This window comes from Eschrichtius robustus, chromosome 1 (assembly GCF_028021215.1).
Source record: "Eschrichtius robustus isolate mEscRob2 chromosome 1, mEscRob2.pri, whole genome shotgun sequence".
NCBI lineage: Eukaryota > Metazoa > Chordata > Mammalia > Artiodactyla > Eschrichtiidae > Eschrichtius > Eschrichtius robustus.
Genome location: NC_090824.1, coordinates 97735981 through 97762578, shown reverse-complemented (window position 1 = coordinate 97762578; position 26598 = coordinate 97735981). Strand labels below are relative to the sequence as shown.

Genomic DNA, 26598 nt, shown 5'->3' with positions numbered 1-26598 from the left:
CAAAGCAATCAGATTATAAGTATTGTGTTCAGGTTTCAAAGTACAGTGTTTATTAGTGTGTATTTTTATCATAAACTATCTCATAATAATTATATATATCCAACAAATTATTTTCCAAAGATACTTCATGGAGCTAAACCAAAATAACTTTTGTTCAAGTGGCTCTGTGAGGTTAGGAATGTGATTTGAAAATATTTAATTGTTCAGATAATTTAGGCAAGAAACTATAATCTCTCCGACTAATTGTAGAACATGAAAAGTTGTCAGTTTCACAATTCAACACCATCCTTTCATCTTCTTCCTGGGAGTCCACTAATGGTGACATCTTTCAGAAGCACCTTTAGAATCTTGTCTTTATATGGAGTGTTATATATTGACTTTAACTATGACAACTAAGTCCCTGAGGTAAATGATAAATTCTAAGCTCCTCTATCCCTTTTAATACATCACTTTGTAAAGATGTGGTTTATAATGCAGTTCACTTTGCAGTCATGTCTGACTCTTCTCTTTTTATCTTAATCCTAAGAATTCTACTACTCTTGATAGAATGAGTCTGGGCATTAAGTTATTTATATCTTACTCTGACTCCCAACTCTGAGAGAATCATAAGTGCTATATGCAGTTCAGGGTCAAGGTGAAGGACGAGTGGAATCAAGTGATGCAAAGGAATAAGTGTACTAAATTCTAAGTCATTGTAGTGGTATAAAGAGTGTATGTATAAAATCTATAATTCTACTGTTCTATGTTTAATAATACAAAATTAAAGACAGAACACTTACAGGGTTTTAAATTATTTTTCTCATTAAGATTTTAATGTAGGTGTAAATGAAAATTCTCATTTAAAAAATTAAAGAAAAGTTTCCATTTATTTTTTTAGAATAAAGATTTAGTGCACAAATACAGCCCAAAGCCAACAGAAAAATAGCTTTGCCCTGTCATTTCCCTAAGAAAGCACTGCAATTACTCAGAATAGGCCAAAAGGAAAGAAAAAAAAAAAAAAAGCAATCCTCTGAGTTCTAGGCTTCACAAAAGGACCACATATTATACTATGTACATTGATTTGATGTGCAAGTGTGCAATAAATATATACACATACATTCCTATCTGTTTTACATCATTCTAGAGTATTCATAGATCAAGCTGGGATTTAGAAATGTGAAAAGGCCATAACAGTAAAAAGGAAAATAAAGGATACAATGGTTTTTAGACCAGTAGAATAATTATGCTTAGCTAATTATTTTAACTTTGGAGTAAACTAAAAAAGTTGTTTTGAAATAAATGGTACCTGTAAGGAATGCTTGCTTACTGCAATACTTCTTGTTAAATGTTCTTGGTCAGTTTTCTGATAATAGCACTGACCTGAAGTATATGGTATAGTAACACAACTCTCACTGTCCTAGAATTCCTTTAAATGGCCAGCTATAGCTATCCAGAATCTTTAAGCATTTCAAGAGTTGTGTTGCTCAGCCTGTTAAAAGATAACTAGCTTATAACCTACTTCTCCTTATGTGGCTACATCAGTTACTCGTGGTCCCAATGACGTATAAAAGAGGATATAAGCTGCTGAAGATTTCACAGAAGAAACGGAAATATCAGAAACTTCATGATCATCAAATTTAAACCACCGCTGTCTTGCTGCATTTTTACAATAGGCAGTGTAGTGGCCTCCATCCAGCCCACCATAGTGATTCTGTGCCAAACAAGACAGAAAATCAAATCAAATTGAATTATTTAAAATATGTCAATAATTTCAAAGACTTACGTTGTTCTTACTTTCCTATGAGGTAAGGAACCACTTGAAACTTGGTTTTTTAGTTTGCTTCGAAAGAAAACGTATTTAGTTTAATGAGATACTTACCGAAACAGAAAACAAGTTATATTTCCTCAAATTGTTCTTTGGACCAATAACATACTGTGACAAGTCAAGATTTTCTAATGGGAAGTCCACAGATGTCTGTAATTTTTGCTTCCATCTGCCATCGTAGGAAAAACTGTAGAGCATAACATTACAGCAATTACACTGACAGACCAAAGAAAGACATCAGAATGAACCCTAATTCATTCATTAACAATCCAGATTTTTAGACAGGACCATAAAATCCATTTCAAACACACAATCAGAATTTTAATAGTGGAGGGACCTGTTAAAGACACCTGGTTTCGAACTTCCCTGGTGGTCCAAAGGTTAAGTAAGACTCGGCGCTTCCAATGTAGGGGGCGTGGGTTCGATCCCTGGTCAGGGAACTAAGATCCCACGTGCCGCGTGGCACGGCCAAAAAAAGAAAAAAAGAAGAGAAAAAAAGAAGAAGAAAAAGATAACGTAAGTCCCCTACATACAAATCTTCAAGTTGTGGACTTTCAAAGATGTAAATGTGCCCCTGTATGCCAGCTGTTGTACTGTACTACTATACTTTTCAAGGTACTATACTGTAAGATTAAAAATGTTTTATTTTTTGTGTTTGTCATAAAAAACAATGTATTATTTGTGTGAAAAGTATTATACACCTATTACAGTACAGTACTATACAGCGGAGTTAGTTGGGTACCTAGGCTAACTTTGTTGGACTTAACGAATGAATTGGACTTACAAACGCACTCTCAGAACAGAACTCGTTCCTATGTAGGGGACTTGCTGTACTTGGTGTCATTTGTTTTACAAATGAAGAAACTGACGTACACAGATATTAACACATTATTGACCAGAGACGTATTAATACGTCTTTTGTTACCTGAACGTTATTGACCGTAGGCATTTCAATATTCATTTACATAACAAATCACCAGCTGCAGGCGTTAGTTTCTGCAAAAATCCCCAATCAATAATGAGTTAAATATCTAACCCCAGGTCAAACAGCTAGAGTGGTAGAGGTAGGGCCATACCTTGGTCCCTTAATCCCTAGACCAGCTAAAGCTGTTAGATTAGTCTTCTACAAAGGTAAAAAGTTATGAAAACCCCCATTTATAATGCTAATCACCACAAAAGAACAGAGGAATGACAGAGGAGAGCTGCTCTAGATTTAAGCTTGTACTTTTGGGGACACTAGAGCTGGTAATTGCAAGCACATATAACTAGTGACTGAAATAATGGCATTCCATTATCCTGACATATTCTGCTTCTTTAAACACCAAAATACTGGTATTTTGGTTAGTGTAATATGGTTATTTCAGAATTATTTAAAAAAAAATGAACTCTGAACCATTTATACTTTTAGATATTCTCCAAGAGTAATACACAGCATTAAAAATTTTAACAGAACAAATGTGTAATCATTTATAGAATGTTTATACCTCCACAATCTGCAAGAAGCAGAAAAGGACAACTGATATAATAAGCTTTTGTTAGAAAATTTACACAAGAGGAATTTGAACATATCAATGTGGAAATTAACATAAATAACTGCCTAAGAATCTCCAATAATATAAGATGAAACAAAAAATTAAAAAGAAATGCTTTCTTTGAAACAAAAATTAGAGCTCTCAATAAACAGATGAAACTTCCTTTTAAAGTTTTTCCAAAAAATGACTTGAAGTTATCACTCCACAGATGGATACCATAAAGACAAAGAATCAGAGCAAAAGACCTGGCACATGTTTTACAACTCTCTCGCCATTATTCTCCTACTGCTATAGGTCCAGATCTTTTTCATTGGCTGGAAAAATCTGGGCAAAAATATGTCTGCACTCTACAATGGCATCCTTAATGTTTTATCTTTAAAAATTACACTTTAAAAAAACTCATATATTTCATTTTCAGCACAGTATTCTTTTTTGTTATGTTTACTTTATGGCTTGTATAACAAATTTTATCTAATAGTGTGTTAGAGTTATATTGTATAACATTATTTTTATACAGTTTCACTGAATGCTTTGTAATGATTTAAAATTTTCATATTTGAAATGCAATAATTTAGTTTCACTGATTTTTTTTTTTTATTTTATATTGGAGTATCATTGATTAACAATGTGTGTTAGCTTTGGGTATACAGCAAAGTGATTCAGTTATACATATACGTGTATCTATCCTTTTTCAAATTCTTTTCCCATTTAGGTTATTATGGAATATTGAGCAGAGCTCCCTGTGGTTACCTATTTTATTTATTTTTTATTTTTAATTTTTTTGGCTGTGCTGCATGGCTTGTAGGATCTTAATTCCCCAGCCAGGGACTGAACCCACACCCTTGGCAGTGAAAGTGCAGAGTCCTAACCACTGGGCAACCAAGGAATTCTCTTGGTTATCCATTTTAAATATAGCAGTGTGTACGTGTCAATTTCAAACTCCCAATCTATCCCTCCCCGCTAGTTTCACAGATTTTTAAAGACAGAATTATATGAAAGAGTGATGCTGTCACTTTGCCCTGTTATTACAAACACTAAGGTGAACTAGAATCTCATTATTTCTGCCTAGTTTCCCTAGAGATACCCTAACCAGATAATCTTCCTTTGTTATACATCCTAAGCAGGTAGTACAACAAAGTGTTCAGAATAAAAGACTTAGAAGTCCTTCATCTAAAAAGTACTAAACACTTAGAAAAATGTGTTCCTTTTACCGTTTCAGATGCACTAAAAGTACAGGTGGCAACTTCCAGATTTCTATCTTTTTTAGCGAATCCCGTCGAGCTCTGCAATGACTGCAGTAAAACCTGTTGTTATCTGTGAGTTTTTCTTCTTTGGAAAACAATCTAAGGCAATCCTGGAGGCAAAAACAAGTAGTAGATAGATGCTTGTTAATATTTTCAACACAGTATCCCTGAGCATCTATTCAATAAGTTACTCTGCCAGGCATGAGGAATACAACAGTAAACTATTACAAAACAGTTCCTGCCCCCACAAAGTTTATGATCTAGTGAGGAATGCAGACCCAGATGGGAGCTGACAGTGACAGAGAGTGTGGCGAGTGGTGGTGCTGCCTATAGTGGAGGGAAGAAGTCCTGCATGCCCTGAGAGCACTGAGGAACAACTTCTACCTGGTGGCTCAGGAAGTTCTGACTAACAGGAAGCCAACACTAAAGGGTGTAAACAAGCTCTCTAAATCACACCGCTGTTGCCTGCAAAACATATTTATTTGATATACCCATGTAGAGCAAATTCCTATAAAAACTGTACCTAAGTTAAAGTCAACATACAATTTTCCAAATTAACTTTTAAAACTTCTTCAATAAATACAAACTTAAAAAAAATTATTAACTCTAAAAGAATATTTTATAGGAAAATATCTTTTAAAAAATGCTGTTTTTTTCCTAATCTACAGAGACCTAATTAAAACAAAATTTTTGTTTTAGTTTTAACCTATAAAATGTTTATGGGGCAAACAAGAGAAATAAATTACTGAATAAAGTACACCTCTATGTGCATATGAACAGAATTTTTCTTCAACAAATCATTTTCTCTCAATCCTAAACTTACCTGTAATGTACATTTACTTGTAGATGCTAGTGGTAGAGACAGATACATGAAAGCCTCAAATGTCCTAGACTTTTTGTGGCAGGTGAGGCACTGTACTGTGGATTTGAATTGACCCTGAAAAAGGGCAACAATGATAGATTCATTGAGCTGCTTGTGCTTCTGCCAAGCATGTTCTGCAGCTTTAAAGTCATCGAGATGATCATTATTTTCTTCTTTATGTCTCTTCCGATTATCAGCCTGGAAATAAGATTTAGACTCTATATTAATATCTCAAAGTCAACATTTAAATATAAAATTGAAAGAGTATATTAAATACAAACACTGCAGATTTAGAAACACTTCTTGTTCTTTTCAGAAAGGAATTCTAATCTCATCAAGTGCTACAAAAAAATTCTAGCCAAAAAAACCTCCTAAAATACCAAAACTCACTTTATCAAAAGGATGTAACTTGTTGCAATTTCTTAACAAATTTTTATTTAAAGAGCTGAAAAGTCTGGTTTTGAGAAGACATTCCACATATAGCTGGGAGTTAGGGCTACAACTAGACGGATGTTATTTTGCTGTCCTAGTCTCATGGATGGATACATTCTATCTATCTATCTATCTTTCTACCTTCACACACATATACACATATAGACACACACAACATACATATATTCACACACATACATATACATATATAAGTGTGTGTGTCTATTTGTGTATGTATATGGTCGCTGGTAAGAAAGGTGACCCCAAAGGTATCTGAAAGAGGACAGCTTGGTGCTAAAAAGAAGCCACAGTACACAGACAAAGATGCCTCAGTAATAACTTTTCACATCAATCATTTGGTCATGTGGGTCACAAACACAGCATCTCTGACAACTATTTTTACAAATTTACAACATTTACAAACTTCTTGCAGTAATACAACCTGTTAACATTTTCATAAGTAAATACAAATTGCATATACTTCCTTTCAAATATTAGACCTATCAGATACATTTGTTTTAAAGTTCCATGCCATAGTACAGTCACTAGGTTTCAATAAATTAGCACCAAACAATCACCAACTATAATTTTAAATTGCTATAAAAATGAGTACAATGTTAAGCAACCCTAAGGGGCCTTTGCAACTTAGAAAAATTTCTTACTTTATTAAGATCTTCATGGAGACCATCCATTAGGAACAGAAGCAGTTCTTGTGAATCTTGCTGGCTGTATCCTGCAAACTGGTCATTGATCTTCCCAATAGTGATTTTAAAGTCTTTCGGACTGATATACCTGTACTGTCCTGTCCACAGGGCTTTCATGATTATGCCAAATTCTTCCGCCACTTCACCTTTATGCCCCAGCAAATTTGACCTTTGCAAATAAAATTAAAGTTACAAAAAAGCAATACAGGAATTATAAAAAGCCAAGGTACAGTGGGTTCTTGACATCAACATTAAACTATTCACATACTGTAATATGTGACCCTACACTAAAATACTTATTCACAGGTTTATTACCAAACACCTATCTGAATCTTACTTTGATTACACCCCTCCAACTTGCTTCCTTTTGGCTGCCAGCCCTGCACGGTCTCCTATTCCTTATCAACAGGCTCCAGTTTATGACAGTGAGGTCCACCTTCTTGTACTGTTCCTTTCCTGTCTGTTCTTTACCAATTAGAGGAGGCTTTTCTCTACACCGTTCTTTTTTTTTTTTTTTAAACATCTTTATTGGAGTATAATTGCTTTACAATGGTGTGTCAGTTTCTGCTTTATAACAAAGTGAATCAGCTATACATATACATATATCCCCATATCTCCTCCCTCTTGTGTCTCCCTCCCGCCCACCCCTCCCTATCCCACCCCTCTAGGTGGTCACAAAGCACTGAGCTGATCTCCTTGTGCTATGCAGCTGCTTTCCACTAGCTATCTATTTTACAGTTGGTAGTATATATAACTCCATGCCACTGCCTCACTTCGTCCCAGCTTACCCTTCCCACTCCCAGTGTCCTCAAGTCCATTCTCTGCATCTGTGTCTTTATTCCTGTCCTGCCCCTAGGTTCTTCAGAACCACTTTTTTTTTTTTTTTTAGATTCCATATATATGTGTTAGCATACAGTATTTGTTTCTCTCTTTCTGACTTACTTCACTCTGTATGACAGTCTCTAGGTCCATCCACCTCACTACAAATAACTCAATTTCATTTCTTTTTATGGCTGGGTAATATTCCATTGTATATATGTGCCACATCTTGTTTATCCATTCATCTGTCGATGGACACTTAGGTTGCTTCCATGTCCTGGCAATTTCTACACTGTCCTTAAGAATATTTTCCTCTTTCCTAATTTGACATCTCTGCAACTGGCTGGTAAGGAAGTGTGGTTAGATCACCCTTTTAATACTGTACTGCAAAAAGTATGATATTTCTTTACCTATTAATATCATCCTGGTAACAGTTGCGGTTGAAATAATCAGCCAGATGTGGAGTATTACATAGGCACTGCAGTATCGAGTTCATGTAACAAGTATTTCCTAAATTACGTAGTCCGGTGAGAGCAGGTCCAGATCCTCCAAAAACAGGATTGAGGTTCCGAATCTGAGAAGCAGAAAGCCTTGTGATCTCAGTTTTAGGGTAGCTTGTTGGCCTAAGGAAGAAAAAAGTGTACAAGATACCTTAAAATGCACAGCACCTGAAATGAAGGTTCACACTACAAAGGGCAGTAAACTCCAGCATCTGTACCAGAGTATACAGTAATCTTGCAAATAGTTACTAAGTTAGCTCATAAGGTAATGGGTCTTACAGGACATTTGGTATCTAGGTTAACACTGGTTATACTCTGTGACCCTCCCATGAAACAAACACCTTTAACCTCTTATGTGAGTCCATGGTTTTTTACAGGTACCCTGAGATAGCTTCTCTGGCTTCTCATGAACAGGTAGAGTCTTCTAGTAGAGAAGGCTCTTTCAAACTTCTTTAAATGATCCCAGGAAGTTTAGCATTACCAAATGTTGTATTCAACCAGAATGCCAAATAAGGAATCAAAAAAAAAAAAAAAAAAAAAGTGTATGTGTATATATATATGTGTGTGTGTGTGTGTGTGTGTGTGTGTATATATATATGGTACTGTGGAGTGTATTATCAAGCAGGCAGAGGTTATTTGGGGTACTATAACCTAAAGTCTAGAGCTGTGCTGACAAATATGGTAGTAGCCACTAGCCACAGGTGGCTATATAAATTTAAGATAAAATTTAAAATTTAGCTTTTTAGTTACACTAGCCACAATTCAAAATAGCCACTACCATACTGGACAGCACAGATACAGAACATTTCTATCTTCACAGATACAGAACGTTTCTATCAACATGTCTACTGGACAGCACTAGACTAGAGAATGCCTCCAAGACTTTTGTTACTTAGTGTATTTGATTTATATCTGGAACTTCTAGAACAGCTACAGCATTAAGAAAACTCCTAATTGATAAGTCTTTCTTTTATTATTGATCCTAAGTATATTTCCACCTCTGAAAGGAATACTGAGAACAGATTATATTTCAACCACCGTTTCTTTACACATGGCTCAGGTGTATGTACTCACGTGCTATTTCTCTGTTCAACACAGATAAAAAAATACATGAACTGCATATGCTGTAGTTTTTAAAACTGTCAAATTAACAAACTTTCATAAGAATGATAATTCAAGAAGGAATTACACCTCACCAGCTTTCATAGTGAGCCCTAAAATCTATAACTAGATTTACCGATTTTACAAAATCTCCTCCAGGTAAGTCCTACCTGGCAGGGAAGGTTCTCATGAGGAAAATATATTAACTACTTTTTGCAGAGGTGATTCTGAAGGGGCCAAAAAGACAGCCTAGTTAGAATTCCTTAGCAATTAAGAGAGTGTATTTAATAAATAGAAAAATCCATTTATTTTCACTTCCATCTATCCTACATCCCCCAAAATTAATGATCAGAAGTGGTAAATAGACTAGCAAACTATCTTCTCATAATCCTATCAATCATAAGCTAGGAGCATTAGAGTATTCAATAAGGGATAAAGCCAGGAATACATCTAAATGAGATACTGTTTTGGGGAAACCTAAATGAATCACCTACTGATCACCACTTGTGAACAGAGTAACAGAAATGCAATGAAGGAAAAGGAAGCAGAATACGGATTAGAAGCTGATACACACTAAAATGCTCATTATTTTAATACTATATAAGTTTGCTCCCACATTACTGGCTGAGTTAAAAAAAAAAAAGTTTGGAATTTAAGAGCTGCAACAAGACATACTCAATAATCCTATAAATTATGGTCCTCAAAAGGAGATTCAGGGATCACAGGAAGTTTATAAAACACATCTAAGCAGTCTACAGCACACTGCCTTAAAACTTAACAAGGTGTATACTTTTATATCTACATTATTACGTATGATAATCCTCTGTGATATATTTAAAGTTAGCACTTGGGAGAAAAACCAAGGACATGTAATCCATTTATTTCTTTTTTCCTCTTTAGTAAATAAAGGCTGGGATAGCCATCCACAGAATTTTCTGATGCCGTGATATTAATAAACTGATACGCTTAGAGTAGAAGTTTTCAAATGCAGCAGATGACTCTGTTTCTAGGAGTTAGGATAAACTTACTTGTTTTCCCGATTAACTGTTGGAGTTATTGCTGGCCTCCTCTTCTCTTCCTCTTGAACGGCCTGGGTTATATCTGGGGAGGAGTAGGAGCGCTTCAGTTTGGATGGTTCTCTATCCCGCTCGGCAGGAATCTGTGGCTTGGCTTTATGAGTTGGAGGGGTGGAAGGAGGTGCAGATGAAGGAGCCATTTCCGGTGGATACATATGAACAGTGTTGGTGGGCGAATGATAGTAACGAAAAGTTCCAGTGATAGGGTCAAGAAACTTACATGGGGAAAAAAAAAAGACAGGTCAAAAAATGATGAACATTGAGTGAACAACAATGAAAAAATCACTCAAAAGTATTTCACTGCTAAATTTACTTGTGAATTAAAATAATTTGAATAAAATGGTGATAATCACTTCTATAATTAAACTTTCAAAGAACTTTAGGTTTTAAAGTGATACACTGTTTCTCAATGACAAATGCCAGTATGTTCATATACGGTAGCCAGCATCCCAGAATGGATATCGAAAAATCTAACCCTGCTGTAATTAGGGAAATGAGCTATGTCCTTTATAATGAAGAAACAGAATCGACTCTGCATTAGAGAAGATGCAGAATAAACAAATACATGTTTTGTTTTTTAAAAAAACAGTGACCATGTAATTTATTTCTGTGCTAATTTTGAATTTTACCTTGGCCCAGCCTGAAGGCAGTCCTGGTACGATCCTCCCCATTTCTTCACTTCGTGCTCTTGTCAAAGGCTCTCGAGACTAGTTTAAAAAAAAAACAACAAAAAAGTAAAAGATTTTTAAATTACATTTTGCCACATACAAACTTAAGCTACTTGTACCAAACAACCAAAAAGCCTTGTGTTGCTGCCCTTAGTATTTTTTAAAACAAGTTCAAAGATGAAGAACTATACAAGTTTTTTTTTTCTTTTTTTAAATAGATCTTCATTGGAGTATAATTGGTTCACAATACTGTGTTAGTTTCTGTTGCACAACGAAGCGAATCAGCCATATGCATACACATGTCCCCATATCCCCTTCCCATTCTCCCTATCTCACCCCTCTAGGTCATCGCAAAGCACCAAGCCGATCTCCCTGTGCTATACTGCTGCTTCCCACCAGCCAACTATTTTACATTTGGTACTGTATATATGTCGATGCTACTCTCACTTCACCCCAGCTTCCCCCTCCCACCCCAAGTCCTCAAGTCCATTCTCTATGTCTACCTCTTTATTCCTGCCCTGCAACTAGGTTCATCAGTACCATTTTTTCTTTTTTTAGATTCCATATATATGCATTAGCATACAGTATTTGTTTTTCTCTTTCTGACTTACTTCACTCCCTATTGACAGACACTAGGTCCATCCACCTCACTACAAATAACTCGATTTCATTTCTTTTTATGGCTGAGTAATATTCCATTTATATGTTTTCTTAAAGTCCTAAAATTATCCCAGCAAGGAGAAGGAGTGTGTGTGCACAAGCCTATAATAACGGTGACTTGTAAAAGTTTCTCTAGAAAAACAGAAACACAGGCTTCCCTGGTGGCGCAGTGGTTAAGAATCCACCTGCCAATGCAGGGGACACAGGTTCGGGCCCTGGTCCGGGAAGATCCCACATGTCGCAGAGGAACTAAGCCCGTGAGCCACAACTACTGAGTCCGCGTGCCACAACTACTGAAGCCCGTGTGCCCTAGAGCCTGTGCTCCGCAACAAGAGAAGCCACTGCAATGAGAAGCCCGCCCACTGCAATGAAGAGCAGCCCCTGCTCTCTGCAACTCGAGAAAGCCCGTGCACAGCAACAAAGACCCAATGCAGCCAAAAAGAAAAAAAGAAATTTATAAAAGAAGAAAAGAAAAAATAATAAATTGGACTTCATCAAAAAACCCCAAAAAACAAAGAAACAGAAACACAAAGACAATTTCACTTCTAGGTGTCAACCCAAACGAAATGAAAATACATTTCCATACAAAGACACTTATATGCAAATGTTCATAGCAGCATTATTCATAACAGCCCCAAAGCAGAAGCAATCCAATGTCCATCAAATGTGGTATATCCACACAATGGAATACTACTCAGCAACAAAAGGAATAAACTACTGATACGTGGTACAATATAGATGAATGTCAAAAAATTACGGTAGGTGAAAGAAGAAATATACAAAAGACTATATATATATTATTTGTATGAAATGCCTAGAAGAGGCAAATCTGTGGAGACAAAGATTAGATTCATGGTTGCCTGGAATGGGGAGTGACTATAGCTGGGCACAGAGATCTTTTTGGTGTGATGGAAATGTCCTAAAATTGGATTGTGTTAATAAAAACTGTTTCACAACTCTGAACTGAAATCACTGAACTGTACACTAAAAATGGATTACTTTTATGGTATGCAAATTATACCTCAAGAAAACTCTTAAATAAAAACAAAGGCAAAGACATCTTATAAAAGGCCTAAATATTTTTAAAATTGTGATGAAATATAACGTAAAATTTACCATTTTGAACATTTTTGAGTGTATAGGTAGGTGGCATTAAGTATATTCACACTGTTGTGCAACCACTCTCCAGAACTCTCTTCATCTTGCAAAACTAAAACTCTGTACCCATTTAAACAACTCCCAACTTCTCCCAACCCCCAGGTCCCTGGCAACCACCACTCTACTTCCTGTCTCTATGAATTTAACCATTCTAGGTACCCTATATAAACAGAATCAAAGAACATTTGTCCTCTTGTGACTGGTTTATTTCACTTAGCGTAATGTCATCAAGGTTCATCCATGTCAGAATTTCTTTTTTTATAGCTGAATAATATTCCATTGTATGTACATACCACATTTTTTATAGATTCATCTGTTAGTGTATACATGAGTTGCTTCCATCCTTTGGCCATTATGAATAATACTCTATGAACATGGGTGTATAAATATCTCTTTGAGAGTCTGCTTTCAATTCTTTTGGCTATATATCCAGAAGTAGAATTGCTAGATCATACAATAAGGCCTAAGTATCTTTTAATTTCATAAAATGAATAGAACATACCATCATACTTTAAATAGGAAGATAAGGATCTATTCCCTTTAGCATGTAAGTGGATCCATCATGTAAAAACAAGCAAAAAAATGCTACCGAAGATAGCAAAGATTCCCTCAGAGAGAAGATTTTAAGATGGAGGAGGATGATATGGTAGAGATAACCACATGGTTATAATCCATGTTTTTTTTCCTATCCAATGAACTGTTGCTTACTTTATTTCTTTCAGTGTCTTCTGTATTCTCTCTAAAAGTTCCAGTCTTTAGAATTCCACTTTCTGGTTGTCCTTTAATCTTAACAGGCTGTAAAATTATTAAAATCAGAAGTGAAACAAAACTTTAACTTTCCCCCAACATAAACCTACCTATCACTAGCTAATACAAGCAAATCCATCAGACTGCAAATGTAAAAAGAGAGAAAAAAAAATGAGGCTCTGAAAAGTTTATTTGATTTTATTGTCAAATTAGACACTTAAAATTAAAGGCGGCAGGGCCCATGAGGGATTTCCTAACTCTAAAGGTAAAGAACTAAGAAACTTTGATGAATCAGTGGTGGGGAAGAGATGTCAATCACAGCGGATTATGAAGCACTGATTCATAATACATGGCCAAGTATAAGATGTTGGGTCATTAGTGTACACACACCATGGCCTCTTGTGAACATTATCCTTTTATTTAAATCTCTTATGATTTTGGCTACCTTGAAAGTGGTCGTGATCTAAAATCACTAACGTATTAAAGAGAATGAAGCGATTATAGAATTTCATACAGAGCAATATTCAGGAGTGCAAAATTCATTTTATATCCTCTTAGAACTTCTCATAGATGCTTTAAAAAAATTCACTTTAATTTTAAAGATTTTAAAAATAACTACAGCAAAGTAAAAACTTAAAAGTGTGATAATTTAAATAAAATTTATTCCAGAATAAATCACACATTTTGCCTACTTTTAAAAGGACCATACAATGAATACAATCTTAACTTTCCTTCAGTGTGTTACATTATAGGAAACATAAAAAAACTACATGTGATCATCTCAGGGCTATTTAGACTTGTATGGATATTTGGCACCTATACTAAATGACCCCAGAAATACGAATGCTTTAAATTCTTAAGACTACCTGCCTCTGGATAGAAGGTGGCTTTGGAATTTAACTGCATATGTGATTCACAGGCAACTTACTTAACCTCTAAGCTTCAATTTCATCTGTAAATTGAATTCCTCATAGAGTTATCATTAGGAGGAATAAGTAAGATTATGTATCAATAGAAGAAATACCTGGCATATACTAGCTACACAATGAATAATATTTAAAAGGTAAGAGCTCATTAAGTTCTGCTTCTCCTATGAATAAAGTTAGAGAATTTTAGAACATGGGCTTCATTTTCCTACCTTTGGATGTTTAGAAGGCTTTTGCATGGGACCTACATCTCTGATAATTAAAGTTACTAGGTTAAGTGTTCCCTGGATAAATGTGGCACTAATATGAATTGTTAATTTTGGTATATGCATAAACTGCTGCTTGAGAAGTGTAGAAATTGACGTTCAATACAGACAGTATTTCGCCTCCCATTAGAATTCATTTTCACACTACCAAAAATATATTTCCATTTATATGAAATGTAAAAAGGGCTATAGCTGTTCTTGCTATTATAAAAACTTATTTGTTAGAATATGACATGATACTATACATAGAAAATCCTAAAGATGCCACCAAAAAACTACTAGAGCTCATCAATGAATTCGGTAAAGTTGCAGTATACAAAACTCATATACAGAAATCTGTTGCATTTGTATACACTAATAATGAACTATCAGAAAGAAATTAAGAAAACAATCCCATTTACAATTGCATCAAAAAGAATAAAATAGGGACTTCCCTGGTGGTCCAATGGTAAAGAATCTGCCTTCCAATGCAGGGGTCGTGGGTTCGATCCCTGGTCGGGGAACTAAGATCCCACATGCCACAGGGCAACTAAGCCTGCATGTCACAACTACTGAGCTCGCACGCCTCAACAAGAGAGCCCGCATGCCTCAACGAGAGAGCCCGCATGCCACAAACTACAGAGCCCATGTGCTCTGGAGCCCACACACCACAACTACAGAGCCCTCATGCCACAACTAGAGAGAGAAGACCCGCACGCCACAACTAGAGAGAAGAAGCGAACGCCACAATGAAGAGCCTGCGCTGCAACGAGAGATCCCACATGCTGCGACTAAGACCCGATGCAGCAAAAAAAAATTTAAAAAAATAAAGAAAATAAATAAATATTTTTAAAAAAGAATAAAATATATAGGAATAAATCTAACTAAGGAGGTAAAAGACCTGTACTTGGAAAACTATAAGACACCGATGAAAGATAATTGAGGATGACCCAAACAGATGAAAAGATAATACTGTGCTCATGGACTGGAAGAATTAATATTGTTAACATGTCCATTCTACCCAAGGCAATCTACAGATTCAATGAAATCTCTATCAAAACACCAATGGTGCTCTCTCTTCTCTGCACTGGGAGCAGCTCTTCTGCCACGGCCCTTCAGCCCTGGAAAATGTACACTTGCACCAAGTTCGTCTCCATCCCCTCCTTGATCAGGAGAACCTCTCCACTAATGAGCCGATCACTGTCTGCAGTGGTGCTGAAACGACCAGAGACGCTGACAGATGACAGCCACAGCAGCTTGGCAGCCCCGAGTCCCCTGACCACCTCACTTATTCCTAGCCGCAGCTTCCAAACCAGTGCCATTTCAAGGGACACTGACACAGCAGCCAAGTTTCCTGGAGCTGGGGCTGCCACAATAGGGGTAGCTGGCTCTGGGGCTGGGATTGGGACTGTGTTTGGGAGCCTCATCATTGGTTATGCCAGGAACCCTTCTCTGAAGCAACAGCTCTTCTCCTACACCATTCTGGGCTTTGCCCTCTCGGAAGCCATGGGACTCTTTTGCCTGATGGTGGCCTTTCTCATCCTCTTCGCCATGTGAAGGGGCTGTTTCCACCTCCCATAGTTCTTTCTCCTGTGTCTTGTCTGCCCTGTATGTTCCTTTTCCTGTACCACCCCAGGCAGCCTGGGGAAAGGGGTTGGCTCAGGGTTTGACAGAAGGTAGACAAATAAATACTGTATTAATAAGAAAAAAGAAAAAAACAAAAAAGACACCAATGGCATTTTCCACAGAACTAGAACAAATAATCTAAAATGTTTACAGAAACACAAAAGACCCCAAATAGCCAAAGCAATCTTGGGAAAGAACAGAACTGGAGGAATCATGCTCCCTGACTTCAACTACAAACCTACAGTCATCAAACCAGTATGGTACTGGCACAAAAACAGCCACACAGATCAATGGAACAGAACACAGAGGCCAGAAATGAACCCACACTTATATGGTCAATTAATCTATGACAAGGGAGGAAGAATATACAATGGGGAAAAGACAACCTCTTCAATAAATGGTGTTGTTGATGGATCAGGTCTTTGAGATACATAAGGAAGCAAGTAATTTTTTTCCACACTTTTTTATTGGATGAAATAATTCAAAGTATGTATGCAGTATAAAGTTCAGCATTCAAAGAGCACTGACATTTTATTAATATTAAAAATAAGCCAGGAGTTCCCTGGTGGTCCAATGGTCAGGACTCCACGCTTTCACTGCAGTGGCCCTGGGTGCAATCCCTGGTCGGGGAACTAAGATCCCGCAAGCTGTGTGAAGCAGCCCCAAAAAAACCAAAACCAAAATCAACCAAACAAACAAAAAAACCAAGAGAGAACATGTAAAACAAACAAAAAAACCCCAGAAAACAAAACAAAAATGGTGTTGGAAAAACTGGACAGCTACATGCAGAAGAATCAAACTAGACTATTCTCCTACAACATGCACAAAAATAAATTCAAAATGGATTAAAGACTTAAATGTAAGACCTGAAACCATAAAACTTCTAGAAGAAAACACAGGCGGAACACTCTTTCACATTGGTCTTAGTAATATTTTTTTGCATATGTCTCCTCAGGCAAAGGAAACAAAAGCAAAAATAAACAAATGGGACTATATCAAATTAAAAAGCTTTTGCACAGAGAAGGAAACTATCAACAAAATGAAAAGGCCACCTACTGAATGGGAGAAGATACTTGCAAATGATAATATCTGATAAGGGGTTAATATCCAAATTATACAAAGAACTCAGAGAGCTCAACATCAAAGAAACAAAAAACCTGATTTAAAAATGGGCAGAGGATCTGAATAGACATTTTTCTGAAGAACACATACAGATGGCCAACAGGCACGTGAAAAGATGCTCAACATCACTAATCATCAGGGAAATGCAAATCAAAACCACAATGAGATATTACCTCACACCTGTCAAAATGGCTATTATCAAAAAGACCACAAATAACAAGTATTGGCGAGAATGTGGAGAAAAAGGAACCTTACTACAACACTGTTGGTGGGAATGTAAATTGGTACAGTCGCTATGAAAAACAGTACGGAGATTCCTTAAAAAATGAAAAATAGAACTACCATATGATCCAGCAATTCCATTCCTGGTTATTTATCCAAAGAAACCCAGAACAGTAATTAGAAAAGATATATGTACCCCTATATTCACTGCAGCATTATTTACAATAGCCAAGATATGGAAGCAACCCAGGTGCCCATTAGTCAGCCATTAAAAAAAAAAAAAGAATGAAATCTTGCCATTTGTGACAACATGGATGGACCTAGAGGGTAGTATGCTAAGTGAAATAAGTCAGCCCCAAAAAGATAAATATTGTATGATTTTGCTTACATGTAGGATCTAAAAAACAAATGAACAAACATAAAACAGAAACAGTTATAGATACAGAGAACAAACAGGTGGTTGCCATAGGGGAGGACAGTGTGGGGAGGAAAGAAATAGGTGAGGGAGATTAAGAGGTATAAACTTTCAGTTGCAAAATAAATGTCACAGGGATGAAATATATACAGTGTGGGGAATATAGTCAATAGCTATGTATCCTACTATGGTGACATATCGTAACTAGACATTACGGTGATCATTTTGAAATGTATAGAAATACCAAATCATTATGTTGTGTAACAGGAACTAACAGAGTGTTAGAAATCATTTATACTTCAAAAACAAACACACACATAGGAAAAAAGATCAGATTTGTGGTTATCAGAGGTGGGAGGTGGGAGTAGGGGGAACTGGATGAAGGTAGTTGTAAGGTACACACTTCCAGTTATAAGGTAAGTAAGTACTGGGGATGTAATGTACGACATGACAAATATACTCAACACTGCTGTATGGTACATATGAAAGATGTTAAGAAAGTAAATCCTAAGAGTTCTTATCACACAATTTTTTTTTTTAGTTTCTTTTATTTTGTATCTCTGTGAGATGATGGGTGTTCATTAAATTTACTGTGATAATCATTTCATGATGTATGTAAGTCAAATCATTATGCTGTACACCTTAAACTTATACAGTGCTGTATGTCAATTATATCGCAATATAACTAGAAGGAAAAAAAATAAAAACAAAGTAGGATTAAAAAAAACCCAAAACACTTATTTAGTTTAGTGTTCAAAAGGGAAAGGCATTGTTAATTGCATAATAGACAACAACAGCAACAAAATAAAAAAAGGCAAAAAAAAAGCCCATGAAAAGCATACACGATATTATTAGGTTAAAAAAAAAAAATCTCCTCCAGGGGACTTCCCTGGTGGTCTAGTGGTTAGGATCCGGTGCTTTCACTGCTGTGGCCAGGTTCAATCCCTGGTCTGGGAACTGAGATCCTGAAAGCTGCACGGGACAGCCAAACAAAAAAAAAAAAGAAAAAGAAAAAGAAAAAAAATCTCCAAAATTATGAAAATCAATGTTGGGGAATAGCCAAGGGCAGAAAAAGGCAACATTAATGGGGTTACTGCCAATATTATTGACTAGATGAATCAACAAACAAAATGACATAGACGTGACAAAAAAAGTCATTATACACAAAGATAAATGTTGGTTCATTCACATGTCACTGATTTTGGACATATTCTAAGCAGAGACAAACTTCATTATATAAATATTTGGCAGCAAATTCCTCCATTCGGAGATCAGATTATATTTCATTCTAGTCTTCTGATGATCATACATCAAGAATAAAAATAAAGAATGTAGAACTTCCCTGGTGGTGCAGTGGTTAAGAATCTGCCTGCCAATGCAGGGGACATGGGTTTGCGCCCTGGTCTGGGAAGATTCCACATGCCGTGGAGCAACTAAGCCCATGCGCCACAACTGCTGAGCCTGTGCTCTAGAGCCCGTGAGCCACAACTACTGAGCCCACGTGCCACAACTACTGAAGCCCTTGCGCCTAGAGCCCGTGCTCCGCAACAAGAGAAGCCACCAAAATGAGAAGCCTGAGCACCACAACGAAGAGTAGCCCCCGCTCACTGCAACTAGAGAAAAGCCCACGTGCAGCAACGAAGACCCAATGCAGCCAAAAATAAATTTAAAAATTTATTAAAAAAAAAGAAGAACGTAGCTATTTATCTCAATTATCGAAAATATGTTGCATTTCATAGACGCAAAAGCAATTCCATTCCCAACCAATCAAATAAGAGTAGGTAAGCAAATGTAGGTGGATCAGTACAAATCTATCATCTCCTAAGAAAATTACTTAAAATGCCTGCCCTGTTTATGGAATGCTACTGGTGTCATCTTTTTATGTACATTTTATTACACTTAGTTGGCAACCTGTACTGTGTGTTTCTGCTTACCTTGCCTGAACTCAAATCTCCTGCCACAGAGGCATGGGGCACATCCCCCGTTGACTTTTTCTGCACTTCTGGGGTTGGACACCTTTTCCCCCTATCTTCCACAGATTTCTTGGCATCAGTAGTTTCATGTTCACTTTTACTTTGTCTTTTTACTCCTGTTATTTCTCTGCCCTTCTTTGCTGAGGTTTCTTTATCTTCTTTCTTGGCCTGTTCACTTTCTTTCTTTTCCATTTGTTCTTTTGCTTTTTGTTGCTTCTCTGTGATTTCATTTTCTTCAGCTTCTTGTTTCTTTCTGTCTTTTTGTTCTTCTTCTTCTTTCCTCAGTTTCTCTTTCTGTTCCTCTTGCTGCCTTTCTCTAAGTTCTTTTTCTTGTTTGTTTTTCTCCATTAGAAGAGCAGTTTCCGCATGAATACGAGCTTTTTCTTCATCTGTTAACATGGCCGTTGGCGGGGGAAACACCGGTTTTGTGGACCGATCAGGAACAACTTTTCCATTCTGAGGAGACTGTTGCTCATGATCTGTACTTTCAGATCTTATTCTATAATCTTCAGGCAATTTGACTGCCGGTTTTTTAGTACGATCAATCTATATCAACAAAAACAGAGAAAAACATACTTTTGTCAAAATCCAGGAACACAGTAATCTCAGTTCTTGATATCAAGTTGTGATAAAAGAACCATCACTGTGTGGAGACAGCATCTACCAAAACATCTACTTGTAAATTATCCAATGTCAAGATTTCTCAGAAGGCACTTGGCACTTACGTCCTCTTGATTCCACACTTTCAATACCCTGATATGTTCTGTATATGAAGAGTTCACTCTAAAACATAAAACCCAGACCTGGGCATACCTAAAGTTCCATTTCTACATAACCAACTGCCTATTCAATATCTTCATGTGAGTGTCTCACATATACCACAAACCTAAAACGGCCAAAAGTGAATTCATGATTTCGCCCCACAAACACATGGGTGTGACCACTGTGCAAATAGCTGCTCAAACCAGAAAATTTATTTCTCCACACTGTTACCAGACTAATCATTTTAAAGCACAAATCCGACCACCGACTTAAAACCTTATTTTAAATAGCCACTCACTGTACTTAGATTACATCTAAAATCCTTGCCATGCCTGTGTGGTCTCACTTCTGCCTATCTCCCCAATCTTATCTCATACTACTTGTTACACCAGCCATACTTGCCTCCCTCCACTTAATTCCTCAAAGATGCCATGCTCCTTCCCAACTCAGGTCTTTATACCAGCTGTTCATCTAGATAATCCCCACCACAACATTAGATCTTGGCTTAAATATCTCTTCCTTAAACACTTCCCTGATCCCTAAGACTAGCCAAGTCCCCTGATACATGCCCTCATAATACCCTATTCTTTTCCCTCATAGTACTTACTGGGATTCTGATTAAACAACTATAATTGTCTGTTTAAAATCTTTCCTCCCTCTGAGCACATAAGCTCCAGGAGGGTAGAGATTGTGCCTGACACTTAGTAAATAAATGTTGCAGGGCAAATGAATAAAATATTCATAACAACTTTCATAAGAGATAAGATACTAATGACAAATTGAGTAATTACCTCAATTTAACAACATACTAACCATACAAAAGTGTTAAAAGTGACCCTAACATCATTTCTTGAGAATGAAGTTTACTGAAACAAAAATGAGAATATCTGCCAGTAACAACCTGTGTAGTGTTCTTACAAAATGAACTATGTTTTTCCATTAGAAACACTACCGTAGGAAGAAGGAATCATTCCTTTGCTCCTTACTTCTCTTTTTGCCTCTTCACTTAAAATAAAAACAAAACCATTCCCCACCCCCTTTTCTAAATTTATTTGAGAATGAAGTGGGAAGAACCACTATGAGAATGAGGTTAATAAAAGGTGAACAAGACCAAAATAAATGTTTTCATCCATATTTTGGCAATAATCCATTTTCCACTCATATTAAAAGCATAGCTATGATCTTGTTACTTTCAAGTTTAAAATTCTTTAACAGTTTCCCTTTGCCTCCAGGATAAAATTCCAAAAGAGATCCAAGTCTCTCTTGATGACTTCTGTCCACTTTTCCAATCTTATCTACTATCACACTCACCTGTCTCCAACTGAGAGCTGTGCCCAAGCATGTGAAAACTACTCACTGACCCCAGAACATAATTGTGCCTTCAGTCATACAATTTTCCACTTGTTTCTCAAATCCTACTCAATCCTTAAAACTCAGATAAAAATACTACCTCCTCCATGAAGACCCCCTGATGATACCCGCTCTCAGTCAGAATTTCTCTCCTTGCTGTGTGCTCTAGTGACTATTAAAAACATTTAGGATACTCTGCATTATGCTGTGGCTGATTTTGTCCATGTCTCTCCTAAACATCAGACAGAATCCATGGCTTACCCATATTTGTAAACCTTCATGTTTTGTTTCATATAGGAAATCCTCAAAATGTGTTTGATACCTTGTACATATCTCGGAAAGTCACAAAGGGATTAGGGTGCAAATAGCATGTTGATTATGTTGAAAGGAAGTGCAATATCATAAGCTCTTTTTAAAATTCCTTAAATTTCCATTTTAAGAATAATTTATTGGGCTTCCCTGGTGGCGCAGTGGTTGAGAATCTGCCTGCCAATGCAGGGGACACGGGTTCGAGCCCGGGTCTGGGAAGATCCCACATGCCGCGGAGCAGCTGGGCCCGTGAGCCACAACTGCTGAGCCTGCGCATCTGGAGCCTGTGCTCCGCAACAAGAGAGGCCGCGATAGTGAGAGGCCCGCGCGCCGCGATGAAGAGCGGCCCCCGCTTGCCACAACTAGAGGAAGCCCTCGCACGGAAACCAAGACCCAACACAGCCATAAATAAATAAATAAAAATTAAAAAAATATATATATATAAACAGAATAATTAAAAAAAAATTTTTTTAAAAAAAAAGAATAATTTATTCAAATACTATTTAGTCTTAAGATTTAATCAGAAATATTAGAAGCAGGCCGTAAAAAATGAAGAAATGAACCACTTCATTTTATAACAAAAAAATGACTAATTTTCTAATCAGAGCCTGCTCCACAAACCAGATGTCATCCACTTCAAATGTGAAATACTATTTAAATATATCTGAGGAAAAAAAATTAAAAGTAAATGCTAAAAAATCTTGTTGGAAAACACACAGGAAAGAATCAGTTAACCTTCCTTTAAGTAAAATCTAATGAAGAGAAAGATGCTACAAGTTTTTTATTGTAACATCCTTTTTTTAAAAATAAATTTATTTATTTATTTTATTTTTGGCTGCGTTGGGTCTTCGTTGCTGCGTGTAGACTTTCTCTAGTTGCGGCGAGCGGGGACTACTCTTCATTGCAGTGCGCGGGCTTCTCATCGTGGTGGCTTCTCTGGTTGGGAGCACAGGCTCTAGGTGCGCGGGCTTCAGTAGTTGTGGCATGCGGGCTCTAGAGCGCAGGCTCAGCAGTTGTGGCGCACGGGCTTAGTTGCTCCGCGGCATGTGGGATCTTCCCGGACCAGGGCTTGAACCCGTGTCCCCTGCACTGGCAGGCAGATTCTTAATCACTGCGCCACCAGGAAAGCCCCCTATTGTAACACCTTTTATTTAAACTCTTTTAAATAATTATTGTTAAAACATGTCTGTTATTTATGTGTCAAATTCTAAGGAAATGGAACTCAAGTACTATTTCAAAACCAAAATATTGACATCACATATCTATCATCTATAAGCCAAATTATTTGGGAAAATACTATGAATTAAATTATAATAAAAAACACCTGAAAGTGTTGTTCAACTTCACTGTGCTAATACTGTCTTTCATTAGTACTGCCTGTACTAAATGGACCCAGCTGGGTTTAAAATCCTTCCAATTAGTTATTCTAATATTGCTGTGGCAGTAAGACAATAATAATGAAAATTTTTTATAGCAAAAAAGGTACCAAAACATATAGATATTTCTCAATATTTTTCTTTCTAAAATATTGAAGGCATATATATGCTAGATACATATTTCTATACTATATATTTAATATAATATTAAAAAAAAAAGAGACAATAAAGTTAAAAGAAAATCAAGAACATACCTGTGGAACATTCTTTATAATAGCCACTGGCTGAATTATGGGTGAAACATCAGATTTAGAAGCAGCAATTGGTTCAACTGGAGTTGATATATTCAGTGGTCCCACTCTCTCATCTTGATTGTTTACCACTTCTATGTTTTCATTGACTTCTGTAGGAGGTGTGATCTGGGCAGTAGGTTTAGAAGGAACTGATTCTTCCAGTGACGGGTAAGTAAAATCCACTAAAATCCCCAAAAGAATAAAAATATTTTTGAAAGAACAGCAAACCCCATAAACAGTACTTCATATCTCATGCATGTTATATGTGATAGTTAAATGTAAACTAAGAGGTGACAGCCACAACAGCCTTAAAGAATTAATAAACATTAACTTCCAGGATGGGGACATCTTGTATTTTTATGCCTAAAAGCAAACTGCTTTCTGACAGGACAAATGCACACACAACCAAGAACATTACCCTGAGAACATAAATAAAGTTTATTTTACCGAAGCAATTTTAAACAAAAATTTTCACATACATACATGAGACAGACACCTCTTCATTCTTGCCTCGTGGGGGTGGAGTGACTTTAGCATTTGTTGTATACTGTGGATAACAAAGGAGCCAATTTTCATAGCCTCCTTCTAAAACCAAAGGCTCATTGTGCAGGACAGTTTTACTTTCCCACTATAAAATAAGGAAATGGTATGTTTAACATGGAGGCAGCCTCTTGACAGCTAAAAACACAACAAAACTGAATGTTAAAATTGCTCTTAAAAGATTCATCTTCTAAATGATTAAAACAAAGAGGGAGCTGAATTCAAAATTCAGCATTAAGTGAAACAAATAGATAGATCAGGTTTTTAAAACCACACGAGTAAGCCATGATCTTAGAAGAAAAATAGGAAAACAACTTAATAATACAATAAAAATCTTCTATAACCTCATCACCCAGAGGTACCACTTTAACATTTTAGAGTTTATTTTTACAGTTTTCTACATAGACATACTTCTTTTTAAATTTTATTTTTATAAAACAATGAAACTTATGCTGCTTTTCTCTTACATGAACATCTGTTATTAATAAAGAACTATCTCATCATCTGTAATGAACAGATAATATTGTATTTTAAACAGACATACACACACACGCCAAAACTGAATCAATCATTTGAACAATTATTATTTTTCCTATTTAATTGTAAACAATGCTGAGATAAAAACTAAAGATCCTCATACATGTACATACCCAATCAACTCTACTAGGGAAAATCCCCACAAGTGGAGCTGCTAAGCCAAGGGTCATGAACATTTTAAGGCTTTTAATGTATATTGCTAATCTTTGAAATGATCTTTTAAAAATATGTGTATTCTGTAAAATAATTTCCTAGGAGAACTGTTGGCTTAAAAGTTTGGTAGATGCCACCAAACTGCCCTTCAAAAAGACAATACCAATTTACACATTTGCCAACAGTGTATGAGAATGCCTGTTATAAGTCTTTATAATTATTATCAAACTGGTGGACATAAAGTGCGTTGTTTTATTTTATTTTATTAATTTATTTATTTATTTTGGCTGTGCTGGATCTTCGTTGCTGTGTGCGGGCTTTCTCTGGTTGCAGCGAGCGGGGGCTACTCTTCGTTGCGGTGCGCGGGCTTCTCATTGCGGTGGCTTCTCTTGCTGTGGAGCACGGGCTCTAGGTGCGTGGGATTCAGTAGTTGTGGCACGTGCGCTCAGTAGTTGTGGCTTGTGGGCTCTAGAGCACAGGCTCAGTAGTTGTGGCGTATGGGCTTAGTGGCTCTGCGGCATGTGCGATCTTCCTGGACCAGGGCTTGAACCTGTGTCCCCTACATTGGCAGGCAGATTCTTAACCACTGCGCCTCCAGGGAAGCCCAGGTTGTTTTAGTTAGTATTTATTTGTGAAGCTGAACATATTTTAATACGTTTATTAACCCCTTATAGTCTATGGCTTAACTAATCTCATCTTTTGCCCATTTTTCTATAGAATTTGCTATTTTCTTGGTAAACAGTGAATGTACTCTGAATATTAAGGAAAATAGGTCTTTGTCATATTTGTTACAAATATTTTCCCTTAATTGACTTTTTACTTTATTTGTGGTGTTTTTAACACGGTCAAAAATATTAGCCTCTTGGTTCAGGATCAAGGTAATAAAAACACTTACCAATGCTTTTTCCTAGTAGTTCATTGTTTGAATCAACATATTTATATCTTTTACCCATTTGGAATCTAGTGTGGTCTAAGAAATAAGGTAGGGATCCCCTTTCTTTTACTTGCTGGCTAGCCAGCTGTCCTCAAACCAGTTATTTCAATCCATCTTTTCCTCACTGATCTGTTATATCATCTTTATCATACACTAAACTTTCAGGTAACTTTATGAAGCTGCCACTTTTTTAGGTCAAATCCTCTACACACGAACCTTCAAGTTGTGAACTTTCAAAGATGCGAACGTGCGTTCCATCAAAGTCAGGCGTGAGTGAAATTGCATCTTGCCCTCTGTCTCCTATTGCTGACGATTCTTCAGCTCTCCCATCTCCCACCTCCTCTCCCTCCTCCAGTCAGTAACTCTTCTTGCCTGATCACTCGATGCCAGCCCCTGTATGCCAGCTGTTGTACTATACTACTGTACTTTTCAAGGTACTGTACTGTAAGATTAAAAATGTTTTCTTTATTTTTTTGTGTTTGTTTTGTATGTAGTACTTGTGTGAAAA

At 36.6% G+C, this 26598-nt stretch overlaps 1 protein-coding gene and 1 pseudogene across 1 annotated transcript in view; one reads left to right on the top strand and one right to left on the bottom strand.

Annotated features, from left to right (window-relative positions):
* Positions 1–847: 847 nt before the first annotated feature.
* Positions 848–26598, bottom strand: part of USP8 (ubiquitin specific peptidase 8) — a 58953-nt gene continuing 33202 nt past the window's right edge. Inside the window, exons 9-19 of the mRNA XM_068551489.1 lie at positions 24410–24554; positions 23888–24108; positions 19798–20382; positions 10704–10781; positions 10027–10289; positions 7808–8020; positions 6537–6747; positions 5404–5640; positions 4548–4690; positions 1859–1991; positions 848–1690 (exon numbers count right to left, since the gene is read on the bottom strand). Of these exons, the coding sequence (XP_068407590.1) occupies positions 1505–1690; positions 1859–1991; positions 4548–4690; positions 5404–5640; positions 6537–6747; positions 7808–8020; positions 10027–10289; positions 10704–10781; positions 19798–20382; positions 23888–24108; positions 24410–24554 (2415 nt within the window). The 3' untranslated portion in view covers positions 848–1504. The remainder of the gene's footprint in view (positions 1691–1858; positions 1992–4547; positions 4691–5403; positions 5641–6536; positions 6748–7807; positions 8021–10026; positions 10290–10703; positions 10782–19797; positions 20383–23887; positions 24109–24409; positions 24555–26598) is intronic.
* On the top strand, positions 15607–16163 carry LOC137769553 (ATP synthase F(0) complex subunit C2, mitochondrial pseudogene; annotated as a pseudogene).